Raw genomic sequence first — 25693 nt, forward strand, 5'->3', positions numbered from 1 at the left:
TAGTTAAACATATGTTTTCTTGTTGTTTGATGAGGTTAACTGCAGATTGACTGAGCTCAGGATGATATTGGAATTCATAACTTGTCCAGCGCGCATTTCATAATTACTATATCTGGTTTAAGTGATCTTCTTGTTGTGCTGCATATTGATTGTCCAAGTGGGAGACTGTAAGGTTTTATGGACTAATCAATATCAGCTAAAGATCACAACAACTTATCACATTTTGGACAGAATGAGTAATTGGATTAAGGGATGTTATTCTAATTGTATTCTTATTACATTGAGGTAATAACTATACCTTATTACCACTACACCAAAAACTGCATCACACGACGGTGAAAAAACGTTGTGTGATTTGGAGACTCACCGTCGTCTATCTCGATGTTGTCTGATGAAAAATCAGACGACGGTGAATTCACCGTTATATGATATAAAGTCCGTCGACATATATTCCTTAACACCGTTGTCCCAGAACTCGACAGATGCCGGACTCATCCATGCGCAGCACTTGTGCATAGCAGTTCACACAACATAATTTGCTTTTTTGCCGTTGTGGGTTGAGATTTTCATACAACGGTTTTGTAGTTTAACTGTTGTGTGATTTAAAGTAAGACAACTGTGTCATAGTATTTTATGTTGTATGAGCCTAAAACTAGACAACGTAATTTATTAAAATCCATTGTGTGATATATATAATTGCGTTGTGTGAATACCCAAATTTTGAATGGACTAGCAACACTGCCCGCGCGATGTTGCGGGTATATTATTGACATTACTCAATTCGACAGTGTTGAATTTACAAACATTAGGCACATTATATAAATGCGTTATACACATACATTAGACATTGTTTTACATGATCCAAAATCTGTCAGTTTAGTCAGATTTCAAAATTGCATATACAACTATACATTATTTTACATGTTCTAAAATTGGGTACATTAGCCAAATTCCAAAAATGCTACCCAGGCAGGCGCATATGTACATATTACATATGATTAGACTTAGCTTGGCAAAAAACTTGTCTCTAATTACAGTTACGACTTCACATTTTTGGCTGGTTCCTTGGTCGCAGCATTGGTCGGTTTTGACTCCACATCCGTTACTGCTTTCAACTCCTCACAGAGGTTCATCTAATTAGTCAAGACAAAGTAAGAATGCAGTAGAAGTGAATAAGAACATATAGTTTAATTGTAGCAAGTAATGGTAAGTTTGCAGATAAACAGAGAAACAATATAGTTCTTGAGACAGCAATATTAGAACTAAAAGAAATTTCTGGTTATAAAGAGCTCTCTATCAAAACTTAAACCAGAGGGCTAATCATCAAAGGAAAATTCAATGCCTAGAGCTGCAATTGAACTAAAATTTCCAAGTGCATCCAGGAGGTATCAAACCACGGTAGTTGTACAGCTAGAACTGATTCTTCAAAAGGATGCAAGGAATCGACAGTGCATGTCATGTATATAATGTAAAATAGGAAAAGGGGAGAATCATCAAGATCTTGATGATTCTCCCTTGCTCCAATTTTTTTAAATTTATTATCATCAGTCAGGCTTATAGTGATTCTCTCCAAGCATTTGTTTGTTTGATCAAGCCCATCACAAAGTATTTTGATTACACTATCTTTTGTATAACTTAAGACTCCAAATGCAAATAAACGTTATAGCAGATAATAAAAATTTATAAGAAGATAAGCATATTTATACTGATCAGTAAGATGTAAGCTTACTTACATGCAATCTGTAATTGTTACAGACCTAATGGAGACAGGACAAAGACATAATAAACAAAACAGAATGAAGACGTCTAAAAAAAGCACTACCCTAATTTCAGGTGCTACCTTATATTTTTCAAAACCAATATATAGAAGTCGAAAACATAGAATGCATAGTCATGATATGACTAAGATTAATGCAGCCATCTAAAAAGAAGCACTACACCTTCTTATATAATTCATATAAGGTATTGCACATTTCATTATTAACCATAACAATGACATAAATATGAAAGACAAAGGAATGTAGTTATTACTTGATTTTGAAAGACAGGACAGGTGGCAAGAGGGAGAAGTTCTCGTCTCTGATCTTATCTGATATTCTGTCAACAGACCCTGCAGTAGGGATTCTTTTGATCATATTGATATGACTCATAATAAATATTACTTTAAAAGCTACCAGTATAATTCTTTCTTAATTAACTTTTGATTTAAGAGTACTCAAAAGGTTTAAAGCATTAAAAAGCTTTAATCTGAAAGGATAGATTACCTCTAAGCGTGGTTAATTAAAAGTCAATTGTTTCTCTTCCATGAGAGTTAGTATCTTGTATTTTATTTTCCTTCCCTACGAAGCACCATCATCTAATCAGAATGCAGCCCAACAGAAAAAGATTAGGGAAATAGAAACACAACAGAGGAGAGAATAAACAAAGTAGTCCATTCCTTGGAAATATGTGACAGAGGAAACATAGATGAGATGGGATTAAACTATTAGAACTGTTATTAGTTTATTGCGATTTTTATAAATCAGTCTATGCACATCTTTTTCTCCTTCTCTGACATCTTTGGTTTCCATGCTCTCATCTTCCTTCTCTATCCTTAATTTGAAATGATTGCTAATGTTACCAAGCAGGCACTTGGTTTTAATTTTAATGATGAAAAATTTTATATGCTGCCTTAAGCTTTTCGAATGAATTGATATACAATGTAAGATGAATACATAAATATAACAAAATATCTAGGCATTTGATAGTGAAGTACCTTAGAGGTGAGCTCTTTTGTGCCTGCCTGTGATTGAGCTGCATACGTAGCAACCAAGATAGCCTACCAATTCTCTACAGAAAACAGATTGATCATGTGACCTTGAATCTCCATGAACGCCGGTAAAAAAATTGATTATGGTAGATAGCAAGCTAGTAAAGAAATTGGAAAATCAAGAGAGAAAGATAAAAGAGGGGCTTACAGCTCTATTGGCTTCGTCGGCTATTTTCAATGGATTCTCTGCAAACTAAAAAATTACCACTACTCACTTCAACATCATGAAATGGAACTGTTCCATCTTCAACTCTGGCAGCGATTGGTTTACCATCAGATCAGCAACATACTAATAATATATGGTTACCACCCAAAAGTTCTTTGTCTTCCACTAGAACATTCTTGTGAACACTCAACTTCACACAAAATCCCTGCTTCCCAAGTAAAATCACCTTCATATCACTAGTTCCAGGCTCACCAAACTCAATTGCCACCTTCCTCGGCAAATTTTCGACTTTGGGCCTCGGAACTCTCTCTGCAGCCATGTTTCACAACAATTGACAGCAATCACTACTAGCACATTGATGCAGACATCTCAAGCTCACACAACATAGTTTTGAAAAATCAGGGCCTCTTCTTTGGCACAACTCTTCTTTCCTATCCAAAATAGTCTAATCAGTAACTACCATGAAAACTCATAAGCATGAAAAGCATTAAAGGTGTGATCTTGAAGCTGATCCTAAGACTTGAGAAATCACTAACCCACCACAGAAATTGCATAACAATAAACAAACCCAGCTCCCAATTTCTCTAAAAACATGAAAAGATGAAATCTTTACAAGTAGAATAGCAGAAAGATATGAATTTGAGACTCACCAAGAACTGGGTAATCTAAGAGCTCTCTGAAAATTGAACTATAATCTCTTAATCTTTGAAGCCCACGAGTGCCCCTAAAATGATTGAATGGGAGCTCTCGCTGTCAAGCATCAAGGGAACCAACTGAACAGAGACTTGAAATGAGGAATAATTACAGCTAGTGGCCGGAGAGTTGAAGAAGCCATTGGCAATAGGAACCGCCTTTATCTCATTGGGTTTGTTTTGTTTCAGGTCGTCGTCAGCAAGGAGAAAAGGAGAGGAATTACTATGGAATAACTGATTTTGAAAGGGAATAAACCGAAATCAGCAAATTTGTTAGAGATAGGGACCTTACCAGATTGTGAAGCCTTGAATTGATTTAGATCTTTAGACATAGAGAGAGAGAGAGAGAGAGAGAGAGAGAGAGAGAGAGAGAGAGGAGAAGGGTAATCGAAAGCGGAGCTTCAATTATCCATTAGGTAGATGGAGTTGAAGGCGGGTTTGGAGAAGTGAAGAGCGAGCACAAATTCGAACCCCAATTTCCCAAAGAGAGAGCTCTCAAAACACTGTTTAAGCGAGCCCTCTGCCTATCCCGAAACGCCGCCTCCGCTACTGCTCATTGCCATCGTCTTCCCATCTCACCCCATTGGACGGCTTGAGAATCGAGGCCATCGTAGTCGGCTCCCTGTAAAGGTGGAGGATTTAGGGATTTAGAGGGTTGAAATTAAGTGTGGAATTGGAAACTGGGGATAGAGGGCCGAGAGAGGTTTCACGAGACAGAGAGCTTTCACGGAGGACAAAAAGCTTCACGAGAGAGATAGAGGTTTCATGAAAGAGAAAGAGAGGCATTTCAGGGAGGCTGTTCGAGAGAGAGAGAGTTGAGAGTCTTTGTATGAGAGTCTTTGTATGTCGTGCTAGGTTTTGTTTTCCTTCTCTCTTTGTTTTCTTTGCACCACAATGTGGCATGCATGGCAATTAAACCTAGAATAAAATTGTCAAAGTTACTCACACAACAGAAACCTCACCCAACTGTTGTCTGAGTGTTGCACTAAAAATCAAAATGTGAAATCATGGAGGGAAACATGGCGCCTACAGCATTTTAGCTTAAAATGTTGCCGCCCAGTTCCGAGTTCACACAACAGAAAATCTTAATTCTGTTGTATAATTTCTACAGCTTGCACTAAGCCTATCTAGGGGAAGACATTCAAGCAAGCTTCCTCAAACTTTGGTGCTCAGTTTTTCAATCATACAACGGAAATAGTGAAATCCGTTGTACCTAGTACCCCAAATTTCAGTGTTCCAAGAGGCAACCAAGACTCCAAAGTGGAGGGAAATCTGCCGCTAAATTTTTTAAGACTCAGACAACGGACAATACTTAATTCCGTTGTGCAATGTAGTTCTGATAAAAAAGTTATCACTTTATTGATATTCACACAACAGAACATCACTAATACCGTTGTACAATCGAGTTTACTTAAACACATAACGGATGATTTCTATTCCGTTGTGTGATCCGTGTGTGATTAGTGTTGTGTGATGCAGTTTTTGGTGTAGTGTACATTAAGTGAAGTTGTTCTGTACACAGTTTAGGAATAAATTTCTATTGCTCTTAGGTTTAGGAAAACTTTTATGGGAAGGAACCTAAACTAAAGCCTATATATAGGAATACTTGGTCCCTGCTCTAGCTATCGCATTATCAACAGAGAATTCATAATCTCTACCCATTGGAGACTCTCACAAAAGATAGCTCAGAGGAGATTCAAACCAAGTGCACCAGCTCTTAAATCCAACCTGTAATCTTCCAAAATGGCTGCAGCTCCAGGTAAGTCTGTGTTCTTACATTGAGTACAATGTTTATATGCATACATTCAGTTTCATTACTTATATGAAGGAGAAACGGTCTTTGATCATTAAGGTTTCTAGTTTTCTTTTTCTTTGAAGGCCGGATTGGTCATTAATATATCAAACATTCATATGAGAATTTGATCTTCCATGTTTCCAGTTGGAGGGGTTTGTATTATGTATAAGATTGAGAATCCATCGAACAAACTAAAATATTTATATGTATGGAATACGAAATTAAAATTACAGCAAGCACATGAACGTCATCTTGATTGATTCAAGTTGGGATTGTGTTATATTGATCTCGATAAAAGGAACATAGAGGAAGAGGTTATGCTGAGAAGAAGATAATTGCGAGATAGATAGAGAAGAAGATGAGAGGCTGAGGAAAAAAAAAACAGTTGTGGGAGACGAATAGCAGTATTTTATTTTTTAACAAAGTCATTTTGTATTTTTTTTTTTTTGGTGACAATTGTAGAGACGAAAAGGCCCCTCACATGCTAACCAAATTAATGGAGAAATTGGATGGAAAGTCTAAAATTTAACTATAGGGTGTAAATTGGCAACATTTAGAAAAGTGAGGGTGTAAATAATCAAAATTGAAATGTCAGGGGTAAATCGGCAGTCATGAGAAAAGTTAGAGGGTAATTGGCTATTTTGCTTTTTTTTTTTTATATTACATATAGATTGTAGCCCAAAAATTTCTCTCTTACCCTCCAATATAATTAAGATAATTTTTTCAAAAATTATATTGTATATTGCTCATGGCATTGAGAATAAAAAATTGTATAACCATTCATTCCATTTCACTCCAACTAACCAATTTAAATAAAATGGCTTTAGACAGAAATAAGGCAAAGATCAGCGAAGAGAAGTATAGAGGGAGGAAGAACAGAGAGAACAAAAGAAACGAGAAGAGAGAGAGAGAGAGAGAGAGAGAGAGAGAGGAAGGGTGACCATGAGCGGTGGTTGTTGATGGTGGTGCGGGCCGTCCGGGGTTGATGTCTTTTATTTTCTTATGTTATATTTTCATTCTATCATTTTAGTTTTATCAATTTTATTTTAAGGGTATAAGAGGAATTTTACTGGGATAAAATTCATAAAAATGATACGGAGGGTTTGCCGACAAGGCGACAATAGCCCCACCTTTTTTTTTAGTTTATTTCTTATTGTATCAAATAAAACTTTCATCGATAACAAATGATTCATACAACCTTAGGGGGTCGTTAAAAAAAGAAATTTTTTTCTTTTGAGAATATTCAAATTTTTTTTTTAAGAACATTAGAGAAGAAAAATCCTAAACTTATTAGCAAACCTCGAAGATAACAGAAAATAAAAGAGAAAACAAAAGCCACGGGAGAGAATTGAAAATCATTTGGTCATGTGTTATGGAACAATTAATTCTTCAAAAAATATTTTGTGAAATGAAATATAAAGAATTAAATTGAGTGTTTCTATTGGGACCTCCAAATCTGCTCAGTTGACCTCACTCTATTATAAATTATTAAATGACATATATAGCCTCTTATAAAATGACTATTAAGGACAATAATTATTCCAAAAAAAATATTATATTTAATTTCTCTAGACTTTCCGATTCAATAATATTATATTGCATTCTTTATTATTTTCCTTATCTATTTTCATTTTCCAATTTCACTACATACTCGTTAAAGCATTTATATGTATTTAATAAGAATTAAAAGTATAATCAAGATCATGTGACATAAAAATTCCTATCAACATATATGTTGAAGCATATTGGTGAGGGATAACAAAAGAAATCATTTATGACCTAAATCCCAGTCTATTCATTATATTTACCAAAAAAAAAAAAAAGCTAGTAGTAAAAAAAATTTAAAACACTATTAAATAATTAATAATCATGAGGTACAGAAAATAGAGAAAATAATTAAACATTAAGAAAAATTACTCTTCATTTTTTTTTTTGCACATCTACAAGAGAAAAAAAAAAGTAAAAAAAAAACAATTCGTTTTTATTAGAAATTAATTTTTAAAGCCCAATACCTTGTGTTTGAGTTTCTTTTTTATTAGATAAGAGATTTATGTAATCTGGTTAAGGAATGAATATGTAATTAATAGTTTGTTTGCAAATTATATGAGTGAGGTTATTTCAGGAACTTGAGTGAGGTTTAGTGAGTAAATTTAGTATTTAAAAATTTGATAGGAGGTGTAAAAAGTAAGGAGGTCAAGTGAGTAAATTTAGAGATTCCAATAGAAAAAATCAATTAAATTTAGTATATTTAGGATTTGAATCTAATAAACAATTTTGAGAACTTACTTTATATCATCAAAATAGTAAATACGTGTTCTGTTCCGTTTCAAAAAAATACGCGGTCTGTTAATATATGTGAGAACAATATTGTCGGAGCTAGATTTATTTCTCCATGTCTTAACAGTGGTTCATGATGGGGATTTAGCTCCTTTTTGTTGGTTCGCAGGGTGGATCTGGCGTGGCCGAAGTTTGCGTATAAATGAAGGAGATACACCACATCGGGAAGAAATTAATTTCCTTGTGATGAAATGGCAGCAAGAGTTTAAAGTAGCTAATTATGCTGACAAACCAGCAAAGTCTGAAGTTTTCTGTTTTGTTGTAGATAAAGCATGTTTCTCTGCTAGACTTTTCTGGAGAATGAGGGGTGGAAATTAATGAGCTTAGAAGTCATGAGTGAATCATTCACATTAGAAACCAGATAATACTGACGCAGTTGGAAAGATCACCTAGGTTTACAAGCAATAAACCTAAAAATAAAAGGTTCTGGAGTCCACTAGAGATAAAAGAGATAAATCTCAATTTGATTGAATATATGATAAAAGATCGTTCTGCAGCAGTTTAAGGTTGCTTATATATGAGAAAAGAAACCCTAGGGCGACTAACAATGAAACCCTAAAGCCCACGGGTAAAAATAAAACAAAAAAAAAAAAAAAAAATGAAAATTCGTAAAAACAGTAAATTGCAGTTTTGAGGCTCTAAACGACTCCGAAAGCCCGAAAAAGCCCACACATCGTGGCATAGTTTTGTTCGTGGCGCGATTCCCTTTCTGGAAAGTTATGGCGCGCTCCAATCGGACACCAAGCTATGGCGTGGCTACTAGTAACTTTCGTTTTCCTCCTTTTGCACGATCAAACTGCTCTTCGAATTTGGGCTGCCATCTGTTCTGCATCAAATACACATCATTAAACAAAGCTTCTAGTCATTACCAAAATCAAATAAATAAAGTAATGCATGGAGCATGATAGACTACAATACTTGATCAAATTTGTCAAACATATGGGAGAAGAACATAGAATTTTTTTGAACAAACATATATGTGAACTCACCAAGAAATGACATTTATGAAAAGTAAGAAGTGTAGAGAAGTAAGAAAATATTTCAAAATGCAATGTTTGTAGATGGCATTCAAACACTACGATGATCTCTGTAGAAATTGATTTCCCTTGATTAATCTAAGCAATCTAAGCTATTACATTCTATGTATTATATAGCTGTGAGTATTGACAGTTACAAGTATTACATGAACAACAATATCAAAACTGAAGCATAATTCTAGGAAATGGTAAATCAGCTGTAGACAATCTATTCAATGGAGGAGATTCTGGGAATGATTGAAGGAGGAGATTGATTCTGTTTAACAATCTCTAAACCAGCAAGACAAATTCATGTCGAATATTTCAATATTTAGGGTGGTATCCACGACAGAGCTAAGAGCAAAAACTCGGTATTAGCTGATCAATTTTACTTGACAAATAGGCAGGGGCGGATCTAGGATTCGAAAATAGGGAGGGCTACATAATTATGTGTCCCTTTGGGCGAAGCCCAAATTTTTTTTTTTAGTACAATTATGCACAGGTGTGTGAATACAAGAGTGGGGAGATGAGAACCTGAGAGTTCAAGTGTTCAAAGATTGAATTTAGTCCGTAATTTAGGCATTTTTGTGAAGAAGAAGAATGAGAATTTGTGATGGACAGAGAGAATGGGAGAGCCAGAGAGAAGTTTGACTTCGATAATGTGAGAGTTTGGGTGGGTTTCGTTAAACAAACATACATCATATATATAAATTTTTTTTTCAACCCAAAAGTTTGTTCTGAATATAAAGCCATGGATAGGACGAAATAGCTAGCAAATAAACCCAAGCCCAATCTGCAAACTTAACTCTATAAACTTGACTTGACATTCGAATGAGGCCAAGCTCCTGGCCGAGATACTGAGATAGCACAACAATTGATAAAATGATAAGTATTGAAATCAATTAAACCCACAACAATTGCATGGCAGAAAGAAGACCCACTGATCGACCTTGATAAGTTTTGAAATCAATTAAACCCACTTACCCACATCAATTAAATATTTAAACCCACATCAATTAAGTATACGTCTAATTGTTTTTTTAAGCCTAAAAATCTTGGACGGGCTCCAGCCCACCCAAGCCTAGTCCTAGATCCGCCCCTGCAAATAGGTACGTACAGTTCATCTTTCATCTTTCCAGCTTTTGCATTATGTTCCTGGAGTTGAAGATCTATATTATATACCCATGAGTCACCAAGCGAGCTTCCTTTTTAATTGTGCTTGTTGAGATATTTCTTCGATTTGCTTCATATATAAGTATATAACTTCATCTCCAGAATACAAAAAGTGCTCTACTTCAGTTGACTTAACACATGGATTCTTAGCATCCATATGCTGCAACCCTGAGCATCCATTGCAGGAGTATAAGATTTCAGGAAGAGGACCACTGATGTACATATAATACAAAGTGAAGCTCTTAAGCATTACTAGATCCCACTAGATGTAGATTTATCAACAATTTAAAATGCCATCATTATGAAACAAAGAAAGGACAGACGCCCCTTTCAAAAAAAAGAAAAAGAAAAAGAAAGGACAGATGAGTGAAGGACAATATTAGTATATCATAAAACATCAGTGATCAGTCTAACTTAATAATAACAGGCTGAATTAACAACCTAACAGTCTAATAGCACCACACAGATAAAATAACCATTAACAAACAGCTGATGAAAAGCCAGTAATAGGAGCAACACTCACATTCAAATGTTCTACTAGTTCTCTGAGGTCCTCTTTCTGACTGGCAACCTTCTTCCTGTCAAACTGCACACACGGCAAACAAGATCAAATGATTGTCACAACCTCCCGGAAACCTGAATACTATTTACTAGAACGGATCCTTTAACAAAGAGGTTGGAACTCATCCCCATGCAAGGAGGAGGATTTCCTAGTAGCAAACGGTTCACAATTCTGCTTGGTCCAAGCTGTAATAGCAGTAAAAGGTATGAGGAAAAGGTTACCATATAGATGAAGGAAAACTACAGAATAAGAATAAGTTACAGGTAAAATAGAAAATATGCAAACAATACAGGTAGACCTCAAAGCCAAAAGTTGAAGATATGATGCCGTATTTGAAATTGCAGCAGAACAAACTCTACGTAGGGGTAAACATGATAATGTCACAGGATCACTGAATCAACACATGCATCCGTCCTCAATCTCATCATTAATGGCCTCTCTATATTATCAAATGCATGCACACAGCTCTGCATAGTGCATACTATATATCAGATTGGACATGGTACATATAGAGAAAGATCATCGATCAGATTCAAAAGGGAAAATGGCTCTACAGTCCTTCACTTGACCAGAACTTGAACTATATGTATAGGAAATGAAGCACTTTATACTCTGTCACATCTTCCATGTGCAATATTCTTCCCAGTTTTGCAATTTTTGTGGCTTGGAGGACCTGTAGGTAATCCTTTGGGTGTTTGGTGATGAGAATGATCAACAGAATCACCACAAGTGCAGCACCAATGATCAATAGCTTACAGTTTGAATTTATTAAATGCCATGCCACTTCAAGTCTAGGCATCAACCAACCGCCTTTAGCTTTTGGAAAATCAGTCTTGTTTTCCTTTTTAGCTGCATGGTTTGATTTAATAGAATTTCTCTGTTCATGGAGAACTTATCATCTGCTTGCTTAGTTAAACAAACTTTGAGTTTCTATAATATGATGATCCATACCAAAAAGTAGATAGGCTGCAGAGAAATAAATATAAGTAACTTCAAACATCTGCTACCAGAATGCATTTAAAAGGGGACAAAAACAGAACAAAACAGGAAAACGGATGGCGAAGTTAGCACTTACATATGGTCCACTTATACAGTCATTTTGACATAGCAAGAGTCATGAAAACGAATTGCAACAACTGCTGAAAACAGAAAACGAAAAGGAACTTGACTAAATAATTAGTCAGTATAGAAAGTTAGAAACATCCCGTTGTGTCTAAGACAGAGAAAACTTGCATCAGAAAACTCAAAAGAATATCCTGTTTGTTTCGGTTATTATTTTACTAGAGATTTCCGCAGCCAGGTTACATTCTAAGTATAGACAAAGAGATTATTTTCCTGACAATCTTGAAATCAAATCATTATGGTCATAGTGTGTGCCATTTTGGGTTCCCACAATCAAACTCCTACATGCTCTTCAGGAATTAGAAATAATCTATTCTTTCTTTAAACCCTAAACCCTATATCTATCAATGTGCAGAATGATTGGCCTATCCCTCATTGGATACATCCAATGCCTTTCTCCATGGGCACTCACAAGAGGAAGTCTTTGGGGCTCTCACCTATCTCTAAGTCTGTGTTGCAATACTGTCTTGACTCGAAACTATCCTTCCTACAATCCTACCCAACACGCAGAGCTTATACCTAGTCTATACCTTCTAGCCTAGATTCAAGACCCTGTAGATTTGTGTACATCAATATTCATAATTCATTATAGTTTGAGACTTTGAGGCAATACAATATAATTCCTATCACATTTTCTTTTCTTCAAAATCTCCATTCTGAGCAGCTAAGATCCTTATATGGAGCAACCAAGCATACAAATGGGCTACCCCATCTATCCTAAACCTAATCAATGTTGTGATCATGAAATCACATTATTCACAAAGAACTCACAACACTAAGTATATATGCTATAAGCCTATAATTATAAGAAAGTGCACTATACCACGAATTAGGAAGAAGAACATTCTATCATTCATCATACATGACAAAAATCTCAAATGGAGAAAAAAAAAAAAGGTCATAAAATGCAATTACCTATCATGTAATTGCCTCTGTTGCACGTACCTTTCTTTTATATATTTGGAGGAAGAATTGCATACGCCGTCGTTTGGTGGGCTACACTATAATACTATCTAGAAGACGAACCTCTCATTTTCTCACAGTGAAAGGCTGAAACTTGAAACGATGAGAAAGTTAACCGCCAGATCGTTGGCTGAAACTGACCCGAGCAATGACGGGTCGGAAAACCCAGACCGGAATTCGGAGCCCAAGTCCAAATAGTCACTTCAAGGTGTCTCTGTCATGTTCTTTAAGGTAACTTTCCAGCTTAAAGCATGAAGCTTGATATTTCTGGGTACTTTTTTCAGTTTCCATTGTTGCACTTTTCTTGTGCTAATTTGAGCTGGGTTTAGTTTAGTTCTGTATATGTCATGAACAAAATACACTCTTGATCCTCCTAAGTAAATCTGAAAACTGTGCATGTAGTCCTTGCTAATGTAAGTTAGAACTAAATGTCTCTCACTTTGTCGCTAAATGAAACAGACATCATTTGAATATGAACTCAAAAGCATGTCTTGACTTTATGCTTTTGAGATGGATAAGTAGAGGGTCTCAAATGCTTGAAGAGTCAATGGAAGTTGGATTTAGGAGCACAAGACATGGAGATGATAACATCGAACCGAAAACCGTATGTGCTTAGGGGGGTGTATTGTATTTGGATTTGTTCAGACTTTTTTTAAATGACAGACTTTTTGAAAAGTCCACAGACTCTTTAAAAAGTCGATAGACTGTTATGGATTTCTTAAAACCATTGATTTTAGCAACAGACTTTTATTGATTCATGAAAATCTATATACTTTATTATGAATGACTTCTACAGATTTCTTAGGATGTACATAATATATAAAAAAAAAAAAAACAAATGCAACCCAAACACAAAACAAAATAATAACTTGTTGTCTCTTCAATGCTCCACTATCTTCTAATAGAAATGGACTCAAATAAATGATTGTTAGTCTGTTTAGCGAGTTTGTTCTCATTCCTAATCTCCTAACAACATAAATATACAATATAGATCACTTGATGTTTATGGTTAATTATTCTCATCAATTTTGTTTTCGCCAATTAACATATATTGTAGCAATATTGATCAATGTCTTGATCTATAATCAATCAATTGAAATTCAATTGTTCAACCTTTTTTTGAACCATAGTATAAATTCAAATTAATGAGAATAATTAATTAATAAGATAAAATTTAGTATGGTTCAAGGTCTTAGGGTTAGACCACAATATTTGAGTTTTAGGGTTTCATAAATCATTTTTATTGCTATTAGGGTTCGAAGTATCACAATTGAAAAAAAAAAAACAAAAATCACATTCAACAACTACAATGAACATGTTGGATATCAAAAAAAGTTGATATCATAAAAAATTAGAGAAAAGACAAAAAATTAAGAAAGAGAGATGATGAAGGACAAACTTCTTTGTGCGTAGAGAGAATAACTTTGATAAACTTTTTTTTTTTTTTTGAAGAGGAAACTTTGATAGACTTTTTGAAATCTTTGGTCTGGAGGCTGGAAAATTATTGGAGTTTGTTATGTATAGTTAACACTACAAAGTCCATGATTATCCATGATTTTCTAATTCCATAAGTATGAATGATATTTTGAATACCTCTGTACTTTTATTCATTTTTAAAAGTCCTAATTGAATACCCCTAGATTTTGGTGGAATTCATGAAGTCTTTAAAAATCTTAATTGAATACCTCAAGACTTTCATGGACTGTTAAAAGTCTATATTGAATACACCCAGACTTTTAAATTCTATAGATTTCTTTAAAACTTCCACTAATTCCATATACAATACACCCCCCTTAGATATTAGTTAGTGATTAATTCTACTGAGTTCTGTTACCGCTTCTACCTGGGGTCTTAAGAGTCTTGATTATCCAATAGAGAAAGTCTAGATATTGGGGTCCAAAACAGAGAAGACAAGGAAGATAGCTAGTGTTATGTAGGATTTTCGATCATTGCCAGTGAAAATGTGGATACACAAAGAAGGTGAAGGAGAAAGACAAAGGGTTGTTTGTACCTGAGAGAGTCTATTCAGGTGCAAGGAAGGGAAAGTATATGATTCTTTTCCCTCCATTTTCTTGCATATGAAATAATCTAGGAATAATCTGATCATGGGTTACACCGCTCTCCCTGCTGTGAAGAAAACATGAACTTTGTCTGTCTCTGCCTGTTTACTGATGAGTTCTAACCTCTTGGATAGACAGGCAAGGATACTTCCTAATTAATTAAGCTAGAAAGTATTACTATCTAAACTTGTTCCAATCGTCTTATTTAATGTCTCATTTGCATAAAAATGGTGTAGACAGAATGTAAATTGTTATTCCTGCTTTCACCCTGTGGGAAATTATAATTCTCAAACTTTATCCTTAAGAAAGACTAGCTTCCATTCTTAGTTCAGCCACCTTTCCCATTCTTGCTATGCATTTGGACTCCATTTTCTACCTAGTTTATTTATACATTTCTGTGTAACTTTCTCGTATTCCTTGGTCTATTTTGTTAATTAAAAGTGTTTAGATTTTTTTTTGAAATTTAGGACAGGCGAGCATGGGTAATAGTAAACTTTGTTAGTGCTTAGATACTTTTCCAGAGGAAATTCAATCTGTGATAGACAAAAAAGAAAAGAAGAAGTAATGCATGCTTTTGACATCTCAATTCAAGTTCATTAAAGTGACCCTGAACTGCTGCTTGTATGTTGGATTATCCGAGCTTTGAATTACAGATAGCAGTACAGCTTCATTGACTAATTTCCTTAGGCTGACAGCTCTAACATCATCTATCAGACCTTCCCGTTGCTCTTTGTTTGTATGCTATGTTGTTTAATAACCCTCCATGTTATGCTTAATGCTAGAATTCCATATCCTCAGGATTAAGTGTTAGTATAGCTGAGTTGCTGTGGGGTTTGGCAAGTTATAGGTTAGGAAGCTTTTCGAAAGATTGAGGCCACCCTAAGGGACCGAGCTCTTGTTGCCCAATGATATATGGTGATCTGATTCTTGAGAGCCTTGTCTCAAACTTTTTTGTCATCTTCTGATAGGCGAAAAGCTCTAGATTTAGAAATTTTGAACACAATTGGTTGACTCAGTTTCAAATAAGTTTCCTGAAGTGGTTCCTTTCAAAATTAGATTTATTATCGATCACACAATTTTGCATTATGTTTTAAAACAGGAAGTCTCATTGCCCTTCTGTTGTGTCCATGATTTTGTTGAATGTTGAATATTGGATGCAATTGTGAGGAAATCAGGGGAGGAGAAGACAAGAAGAATGTTAGATCAGAGGGTTTCGGATCAAAAGAAGAAGAAGAGTGTCAAAAGATTCTGCGTGACTGACCTCTATATGATCACCAGAATATGGGGCCAGGGTTGAAAGTATATAGTGACTGTTACGGTTATTAGGTATCATTATTATTTACTATATACTAAAGGAGAGATACTGTTCATCTAACAGTGATTTGGCTCCAAGTGGAGTGACGCTTTTGCCCTCGCTTGAAATTTTTTTGCAGCCTCTGCCACCCACCTGGATATATCGAGTCTTTCCGGTTGATTTCCTCTTTCTTCTACAGTCGTGTACTCATCTTTATCAAATCAAGATGAGATAGAGAGAGAGATCAAGAAATCGGGTGCGTTTCTTTGCTTTGCACGAAGAGATAGAGAGGGAGATCGGGGGCAAATCTCTAAAGCACAGAGTCGTCGCCGAGTCAATCCAATTGGGTTCCAAAGTTCGAACCTTTAATCTGGTAATTCTCTCACTTAATTCTTCTCAGGTCTGATTGCATCCGAATCTGAATACTGTCTCCTTTGTGTTCTTCTGGGCTTGCTTATTCTGGATTTTGTTTAAAGTTGTGGTCTTTGGATGGAAATTGGAGGTTTCGAATTTCGGGAATATTGTCTCGATTCGATTCTTCTGGGCTCGGTTATTGTGAGTTTTGGTTATGGATTGCTATATTTTTTGGTTATTCATCGTCATTTTGGCCTCTATTGATTTCCGTTTCACTGGTTTTCTTTACTGATATGGTTTTGATGCAAAAAATCGATGCCTTTTGTCTTTGTTTTCTGTTGTTGCTATAAGATACGCATATAGAGTTTGTTATTTTATATGTTTGAATGGCTCTCCCTCTTTTTCCTTTATCAACGATATTGGGGTTGATTGATTTGTATAGTAGGTACCGAAATTACTTACTGTTCTCTCAATCCCTTTGAGAACGAGAGGATCACATTCAATAACATTACATCTTCTGCTACTGTTCCTGTTCAGATAAAAGTCTGTATCACTAAAATTGATTTTGGAGAGGAGAGAATCATATAGACTTATTAAGAAGATGGACAAACAATACTTTGCATCTTTGCTCACAGTTCTAAAAATGATTAGGATATCTTTTCAATTTACTTTACAAATTGGTTTCCAGTTAAAATATAATTAATTTCTTTTTACTCATCGAATGCACACTATAGTATCATGCTCTATTTTTATGTGTATTTCTTAAACTAATTTAGTCCATGGCTTCTTAGGCTAACTGTTTTCAGTTTCAAATTGCATCTTGAATTATGCTAGAAATTAAAATTAAGTAGTTGCTTGGTAACGTTATGTGATCAATTTCAATTAAGAATAGATAAGGAAGATAAGAACTTAGAGACCAAAGATGCAAACAAGGATAAAAAGATGTACATAGACTGATTTATAGGAATAGCAATAAATTAGTTAATAACAGTTTTGTAGTTTTACCCCGTCTCATCTCTGTTCCATATCTCACTTATTTTCAAGATACGTAAACTGTTAAGTTTGATAGAGCAATGCAATGAATAAGAATTTTTATGTCACTATCATTCATTTCTATTATGTAAACCAAACCTCAGTGTATCAGTTTGCTTGGTAACATTCTGTGATCAATTTCAAATAAGAATTTGCTATTGTAACAATTTTTTTTTTCCTTTTGGTTTTTGCTTTGGTTTACAGAAATATTGCGTTGAGATTACTTTTTGTAGTTATATGATTAGTTTGATAATTTTGTTGCAGTTTTGTTCGCTTTTTACAGATTTTATGCAAAAAAGTGTATGCATCATTGCAGTGCCGCTGTTCCTTGGTCTGCTGTTTAGCATTCTCTCCATCTTTTATTCTTATTCAGGTATAAACCTTGAATTTTCGTTAGGTCAGCCACTGGTTTCATTTGCTTTCATTGTATTGTGTTGTTTTTCTACATTGAGTTTATAGCATCTGCAACGATGGTAAATTTGTTATAAAGTTTTAATTGTTCCTATTCTATTTTACAGATTTTGGGAACAGTGTGCTGTCGCACAGTTTAATTGTCTGCAATTCAGGTATATATTTGACTTAATGTCTTTTATGTACACAAAAGACATTTATTGATCCTAATATTTGAACAGTTAATTACTTGAGTGTTATTTTTCTACGCATTGATGTTTCAATAGTGTTGATAAAAGAATCGATATGAACTGCACTATTGATTTGTCGGTCTCTTAGATGAGTAAAAGTATTGTGTAGTTTTGTTTCATGGTTAATGTTTTTTTATGTGTTGTTAACAAATTGTTAATGTTTGCATTTCTATTGTGTTTTAATTAAATTTGCAGATTTTAGTCTTTTGTGATGTGATTATCATTGTGATGTTTTGATGTGTGTGTTCCCTTTTTTTTTAGTTCAAACATCATCGTGATGACCCATTATGATGTTTGGATTTTATTGTTACATTTCTGTAGCCAGTTTCTTACTTTCTGTGTTACATTTGCCTAAACTTGCCGGTAGTTTACATTGTGGACCTCTACTTTTCGGTATGTAGATCAATGGACAGATTGTCGAGGTGATGAAGATGATAGAGATTGAACATCAAAATGCATAAATTTTGCCCAAGTTATTTCAGGTGATTGACAATAAGTTTTGCATCGTCAAATTACAGGTATAACACCAAAGTTTTTGTTGTATCATTAAAATTATTTCTGACAAATCAAAACAGCAACATATGAACTGCTCAAAGCTGTTGAACATGAATATGCATATAAACTTCATTAATTTTTACCCCTTTCACTTACTACCTATTTACCAATTTCTTCCTCTCTCAATCTGTTGGTATCATATGCCAAAGCCATTCATATGTAATTTAAATGTTTACTTTTTTCTTTTTCGTCTAGAGTATATAAGAAATAAATCTAAGAGATAAATAAATAAATCTATTTATGATCTTCTGAAAACTGGAGTTATGATTTTCTGGGTTCCTTTCTTTCTTTCTCCTGGGTTTTGGATCTTGGCTATATATGTAATAGAGCTTGGTAGCTGAAAATATGTGCAGCTACTATTAGAAATGTAATTAACTAATCAGTGTTTGCTCAATTTGACTTTCAAACCTTTGTTTTTTTTTTTTTTTGCTTTCACTTCTGTTTACAGCAAATTTGTGTTCAAGTTAGATTTGACATGGATTTAACCTCTAGATATGATATACTGCAGGGATTTCCATAAGCATATCAAAAGAGGCAGCTAATACAGTTCGAGAAGAATCTTAGAACTTAGAAAAGAGCACATCAGCTGATAGCAGAAAAGGTAACAGTAGCTAAACCAGTAGGAATGTATAAAATAGTGCTTACAGACTTAATGATATTACTATTTGCTGATACCTCTTTGCCATGTGCATACTATTTGGATCAATCCCAGCACAAACTATTTGGTTTTGTATTCGCTTAATTTCTGTTTTCGATGTAAATGTAGGTCATGCTTCTTATCAGAATTGGTCTATTGCTTCTGTTTTCGATGTAATGGTAAGTCAACTTATCCTCTGTGGTCTATTGGGAAAGAAGCAATCAAGCTATATACTATATTACATTTTCAGTTTCCCACATTGCATTTGAAGTATTAACTTATCCTCTGTGGTCTAATGGAAAATAAGCTGACAATCCGCCATAATAGTTTTAAGTGTAACCACAAGGTGGTCGGCAAATATTATATCGTTCCCCATTTTTTGGTTGTCTTAGGTACTAAAACACAGATAAGCAGGTTGGGAACATCTATTTTTTAGTTGTCTTAGGTACTAAACTAATGATCTTCATTATTTAATTTCACAAGTACAGAATGCTTGGGGAGAAAGTCAATTGCTGTGATATTGGAATGAACTACAGAATATCTGTAGGCATTTCATTTGGTTTCTCATACAACTACTAATTATGTTCACCGCCTAGCATGCAGAGTATAGTCATATATGTCTGGATTTTAACTCTGATTATTTCTGTGCAGTTCCAAGCTAAGGGAATGAATACTCATGGACCAAGGGATATTGTTTAATGTTTATGAGCCAAAGAAGAACAATCTGAAGTTTGGACTGAAAGGTCAGCCTCTTATAATTGATGCAATTCTGCTGAATTATTATTCGTATCATTACTCTGCCATAGAACACAAACCACTAGATGTAATGTGAAAGCATAGGGTAGTTAACTTCATGGTAAAACCTAAAGAGGCATAATGGAAGATTTAGTCTGTCATGCAACAAATCTGCTTTGTTGATGCTGTAATTGTGTGTTTTAGTCCTTTTTTGAGAATTTTCATTTCATCAGCTAAATGCCCATTTTCTATGGCCTGGGACATTTTCATGGGGAGAATGGTAAATTCTCAATTCAAATTAAGCTTTGATTTCAACCATGTGTGTGATTTTTCTTTTCTTTTGTACTTTTTTTTATTTTTTTATTTTAATGAATGGCTAAGATCTTGATTGAACATGATTAATCTTTTTCCTTGGAAAAAGTATGTCCGTCAGTTTGAGTGGATAATGCAGTGATTCTTTTGTTATACAAAATTCAATTATATATGTAAACTTTTGGTTATCGAGTGTGTTCAAGTAACAGAATGTAACATAAATACTGTGTCGATAGATTGATAGGAAGTATTGACTGCAAGTTTATCTTCATATGATAGCTTATATGTTGGAGTTGAAGTAAATGTAAAAATTTTACTTGAAACTTTGCTCTTACATGATAAAATCAGATTCCAAATATAAGAAAACAAAGGTAAGCGCATTGATATTGTGATTTTTGTGAGATGTAATCTAACGCAGACTCAGAAGAAATTGTAGACGAGCTCCAATGGCATGGGTTCTCTCAAGAAGAATGTGCTAACATTGATATAGTTGTTAACATTGTGAAAAAACCTCAAAAAGCAATATGGTGAAGATAATGAAACTACTGGAAAGCAGATAAAGACTCCAGATGTAGCAGTAGTTGAGGGTGGGATTCACGTGAAGATTGCATTCATTTATGGGAATGATAGAGAACTTTTTGTTGCATGCGATTATTTAGCTATTTCACATTCTTCTGTACACTGGATTTGAATAGCTTGAATTCACTTTCAGATTTAATATATTATGATCCTGTCGATGTTCGTTCTCTTTGGTATCGAAAATCGAAATTAGGTCTTACAGTTGCAGCATGTTTTGGAGACTCTTGGAATGGTTCTTATATCAATGATAAAGCGTTTTTTTTTTTTTTTTTTCATTAGATTACGAACTATTCTATTACGTATAAAATTCAGGAAAACATATCAATCCCGCAGCATTGCGCGGGTTTCCTTGCTAGTACATATATAAAGCGTCGATGCACTGTTACACTGTTCTAAGTACAGTGAACAGTCGATTTTACACTCCGGTGTCTAGGAAAATACGAAACTGCCATTCAGGGGTTGGAAGGTCCTTTTTGACCCTGGATGGATAAGGATTGAGAACTTCAGATTTCTGCTGACCTAAATAATCTGCAGATCGAGAAAAACGATTTAGAGAGAGCGATAGAGAGATCGGATGTCATAGAGAGCGATCCAAAGAGATATCAAAGAAGTGAAGAACGACCCATAGAGAGATAGAGAGATTGGGTGTGTGTTGCTTATCGAACGACCGAAGGTTTGTAGATTTTGTTTTGATGAGTTCGTTTTCGGGCTTTTTAAAGATGTGTGCTTTGCTTAGATTGATCTTTTTGTTTTGTGTCATGCAGAGAATTGATAATCTTCAGTCTGTTGTGTTGGTGGGTTTCGGGAGAGCGACGATTGCAGGTTTCGAACTTTTTTTTTTGCTATGGTTTTGTTAGTTGTCGTTTTCATTGATTGTTGTTGGTTTTGAATTAATATGGCTTTTTATGTTTTGGGGGTTTTCTTTGTCTTTGGATTTGGAATCTGGGTAATTCATAGAGAGGGTTTCAGGTTGTAGTTTTATTGTTACATGGTGGTTCACTTGATTTCATGTAAAGGGATGAGTTTAGGCGGTCTACTTAGCTGCATAATAAATTACATATTAATATGAATGTATATAGAGCTCAATCAATTAAGGGAAATGAGATATAGGTAGGGGAGACTATAGAGATTGTAGCAGCTTATGCCATGTGCAACGTATGTATCTGAAAACCATACATTTCTTTACCACTTCTTCCTTTTCCTGCATTTTCCTTTTGCTGTAATTGTGGCCATGTATAATTGTTTTAGACTAGAGGAGTATCCTTTTGGGTTAATTGGGTTAATTGAGTAGGTATGTCATAGTCAGCAACGAAACAGAAAATGAAGTGTAGTATCTGACATAGTCAACAAGTTTAGTCAGCCTAATTGAGTAGGTATGTCATAGTTTTGTCATAGTCAGCCTAATTGAGTAGGTATGTCATAGTTTTGTTAGGCTGACTAAACTTGTTGACTATGACATACCTACTCAAGTCATAGGCAATGAAGTTTATTTCATTGATTGTTCTCTTCTGTAAGTATGACATACCAAACAAAGGGACTATTTATCTAATTTAGCTTTCATTGTTCTCCTCTGTAATCTCGCGCCATCTCCACCTCCATCGTCGCCGTCAGTCCGTCAATCACTCCCGCAATCCCAACATGTAAAACGATGCGGAGAAGAATCGTAACCTACTGCCACGTGTCACCCTTTACTCGCCAATACTCTAGCTTATCTCCTCCACCGCCGCAGACCGCCGGACCGCCGCCGCTCATCCGAGTGTCGAACCACGTCGCCAAACTGGGCCCACCGAAAGAAGGCCCGAAACCCAGGCAGCTCCTCTCCTTGTCGCCTTTCCCCGGCGGTCGACATTTGCCGGGGAAGAAGAAGTCATACCAAGACGGCGCCGTTTCACGACCCTCACACGTCACCGCCGTCAGTTGGCTCAAGTATTACTTCCATGAGATTGACGACACCGCCATTCGGTCCCATTTCAACAAAGGCCTTGTGAGTAAAACTTGATGAACTCTCATCCCTAAAGTTGTGATTTTTATTTCTCAACAGTATACCTTTTTAATTTGTTCAATTTAATTATAGGTTCAGATGGAAGGCCCGGATTCAATTGGGAAGGAAGGGCAAGTGAAACGTTTGAGAAAGGTAATCATACTTGCTCATTTAGTCAAGTTGATTGTGATGCAAGAAAGCGTTTCCATTTTTATATGTTGTGATTATTGTATTTGAAATAGATTAGGCCTAGTGAGGTAATGGAGGAAGGTGCAAGAGTATATGTACCAGTATCGATTGCAGAGAGTAAAATTTCAAGGAGATTCGACTGCATACCGAGTGAGACATTGTACCCAAATGCGGATGAGATTGACTACTTGCAAAGGCTTGTCAAGTACAAGGTCTAATTCCTGCACTCTCTTAACATGGTCTTTGTTTGTGTGAATGCTTTCAATTCCAATTTCTGATACTCATTGGTGATTTGTGTTGAGTTATTTTTATGTAGCTGCACTTGCCGGTTTTCATCAGTGTGTTTACATTTCTGATTATTGTATCTTGGTTATATGTAAGGACTCTGCTATAATAGTGCTGAACAAGCCCCCAAAATTGCCAGTCAAGGTTAGAATCTATACTGTGCCAGTCTTTGTAGTGTCTCATACCGTTTCATTGCATCAGCATGCTGTGTTACGGTTTGGTTTAATGTACATGTATAATGATTTGGTTAGGGTAATGTGCCAGTCCATAACAGCATGGATGCATTGGCAGCAGCAGCATTATCTTATGATTATGATGAAGGTCCTAAATTGGTAAGATTTCAATTCTATATGATTCCCATCAAATAAAGTTCTCGGGGATATTGAGAACATGTGGCTTCGTATCCTAGTTACTAGCTTTTCTGTATCATAGACTGTTCATATCAGCAGTCTCCGACTCTTTGGTTTTCTTTTGAACTTAGTTGATTCTTCAATACACTTAGTTTCTAATTGCATAATTTAAGAATGTCTGTTTATATATGCATATATTATCAGGTTCATCGGCTTGACAGAGAGAGCAGTGGCCTCCTTTTAATGGGAAGAACAAAAGACAGTGTATCTCTTCTGCATTCGTTATACACTGACATCAACATTGGGAAATCATCATGCAGGGTATCATACTTCATGTTTCTAATCACTCATTTAGCACCAGGCAACAACTTGTAATATGAAATATGTAAAACTGTTAAGATTTAATTCTCAAGACTGACATGATTTGGATAATTCTAGGCTTGGAATGATGCATGTAGAACAAAATGTCAGAGGTACTGGGCATTGGTTATAGGGTCGCCCAAGGAAAAGGAAGGCTTAATTTGTGCTCCTCTCATGAAGGTTCTCTATCTCTAAATTCAAGTTTCAGATTTCTGTTGTGAAGAAATAGTGTGATTGTATTTATTTCATCATTGATTGCAGGTGCTTCTTGACGATGGGAAGACAGAGAGGGTCATCTTGGCTCCTCAGTCAGGATTAGAAGCTTCCCAACCGGCTCTAACTCAATATCGGGTGCTTGGTCCTACGATAAATGGATGCTCATGGATTGAATTACAACCACTCACTAGCCGAAAGCATCAGGTACAAATTCCTTAACGACACTTCCAGAAAATGAGAATTGGTGGATACTGGATTTAAGGCCGTCTATGATGTTCAATTCTTTGTATTTGTACAGCTCCGTGTTCATTGTGCTGAAGCTTTAGGCACGCCAATTGTGGGTGACTATAAGTATGGGTGGTTTGTTCACTGGAGATGGAAACAAATGCCTCAAGTCGATATTGAGCCGGCAACTGGGCTACAATACAAGTTGCGGAGGCCAGCAGGTCTGGATGTACAGAAGGGAAGTGTTCTATCAAAAGTCCCTCTTTTGCATCTACACTGTAGAGAGCTCGTACTCCCCAATATTGCTAAGTTCCTTGTTTTATTGGATCAGAAGTCAGACAACTGGCACCCTGTAGACAGTTTGAAGCCAGATATCCTTCGGTTTGTGGCATCGATGCCAACCCACATGAAACTTAGTTGGAATCTCATGTCATCTTATTTGGTGTAGAGGACAGGTTAATAAGCTATCAATCAGCTCAGTTCTTCCCCTGATAGAATCTTCCAAGCCTTCTTTGGTCTCTACTTTGAGTACTGTATATAACCAGAATATAAATTTCAGAGTGGATGAGAAATTTAAAACATGTAGACCTTCAGTGCTTGTTTTGCTAGTTGTATCACCAAGTCATTTTAACATATTTTGATCTGGAGTAACAGTGAAAATTTCTGTTAGATACTCGGCGGGATAGATCAATTCAACTATTGCTTCTGTAATCCCTGCTTTTAGCGGAAGCTTTGAGGCTCTCACTTGGTTTGGTACTTTAGTAGTGTTGTTCACTTCGCTTGCTTGTTAAAGAACAAGTCTACGATTGCCAATCAACATTTTCTAACTAGCCAGTCATATATTGGTGTTGATAAACTCATTACGCGTATGCCATGCTTACATCTTTATCATGGAAATTGAGTAGTCCGGTGGTTGGAGATAAATCACTTATGTCCCTTATGCTGACACCTGATGCCAATTGTGGAACGAGCCAAGGATTGTGGAACGAGCCAAGGGTTGAGGAGCTGGCTAAATATGTAGCTTCTGGTTGCTACGGGCTGTTAGCTGCTAGTTTCTTTAATGCGTCAAAGGTTCTCTTTTCATTTACTGTATATCAGTTCATTTGTCACTGGCTGGTTTGTATTTGGCTTTGTGGCAGATAGTTGAGGAAGAAAAAGTTTCTGTTAAAGAACTAAGTAGCTTTCTTTTAAATATTATTGTTACTGTACAGTCATTTTCATTCCATGTCTGCATCGCAAGATTAACATAAAAA

The 25693-nt window shown here is 35.5% G+C and overlaps 1 protein-coding gene and 1 long non-coding RNA gene across 10 annotated transcripts; one reads left to right on the top strand and one right to left on the bottom strand.

Annotated features, from left to right (window-relative positions):
* Positions 1-814: 814 nt before the first annotated feature.
* Positions 815-4541, bottom strand: LOC112182418. Of its 2 annotated transcripts, none has more exons than XR_002929437.2 (6): positions 3626-4541; positions 2958-3406; positions 2756-2829; positions 2265-2339; positions 2032-2110; positions 815-1133 (listed from the first exon to the last, which is right to left on the bottom strand). It is a non-coding gene; the product is annotated as an uncharacterized LOC112182418 (long non-coding RNA). The 2 variants fall into 2 exon arrangements; XR_005805046.1 differs by having other exon boundaries at positions 2265-2356; positions 3626-4540.
* An 8167-nt stretch (positions 4542-12708) lies between these two features.
* Positions 12709-25693, top strand: LOC112182417 (RNA pseudouridine synthase 3, mitochondrial). Of its 8 annotated transcripts, none has more exons than XM_040518358.1 (18): positions 16159-16362; positions 17640-17748; positions 17894-17941; positions 18418-18534; positions 19080-19172; positions 19338-19387; positions 19860-19951; positions 21369-21507; positions 21599-21656; positions 22389-22818; positions 22909-22968; positions 23058-23216; positions 23386-23433; positions 23541-23621; positions 23844-23960; positions 24078-24179; positions 24261-24419; positions 24514-25274. In XM_040518358.1, exons 10-18 carry the CDS (start codon positions 22483-22485, stop codon positions 24886-24888), a joined length of 1437 nt encoding a protein of 478 aa, XP_040374292.1. In that variant the 5' UTR covers positions 16159-16362; positions 17640-17748; positions 17894-17941; positions 18418-18534; positions 19080-19172; positions 19338-19387; positions 19860-19951; positions 21369-21507; positions 21599-21656; positions 22389-22482; the 3' UTR covers positions 24889-25274. The 8 variants fall into 8 exon arrangements, 7 of the variants coding, with proteins under 7 accessions (XP_040374295.1, XP_040374299.1, XP_024176681.1 ...); XM_024320916.2 differs by having other exon boundaries at positions 22446-22818; XM_040518356.1 differs by having other exon boundaries at positions 18418-18498; positions 22446-22818.

The sequence above is a fragment of the Rosa chinensis genome, chromosome 1 (genome assembly GCF_002994745.2).
Source record: "Rosa chinensis cultivar Old Blush chromosome 1, RchiOBHm-V2, whole genome shotgun sequence".
Classification (NCBI taxonomy): domain Eukaryota; kingdom Viridiplantae; phylum Streptophyta; class Magnoliopsida; order Rosales; family Rosaceae; genus Rosa; species Rosa chinensis.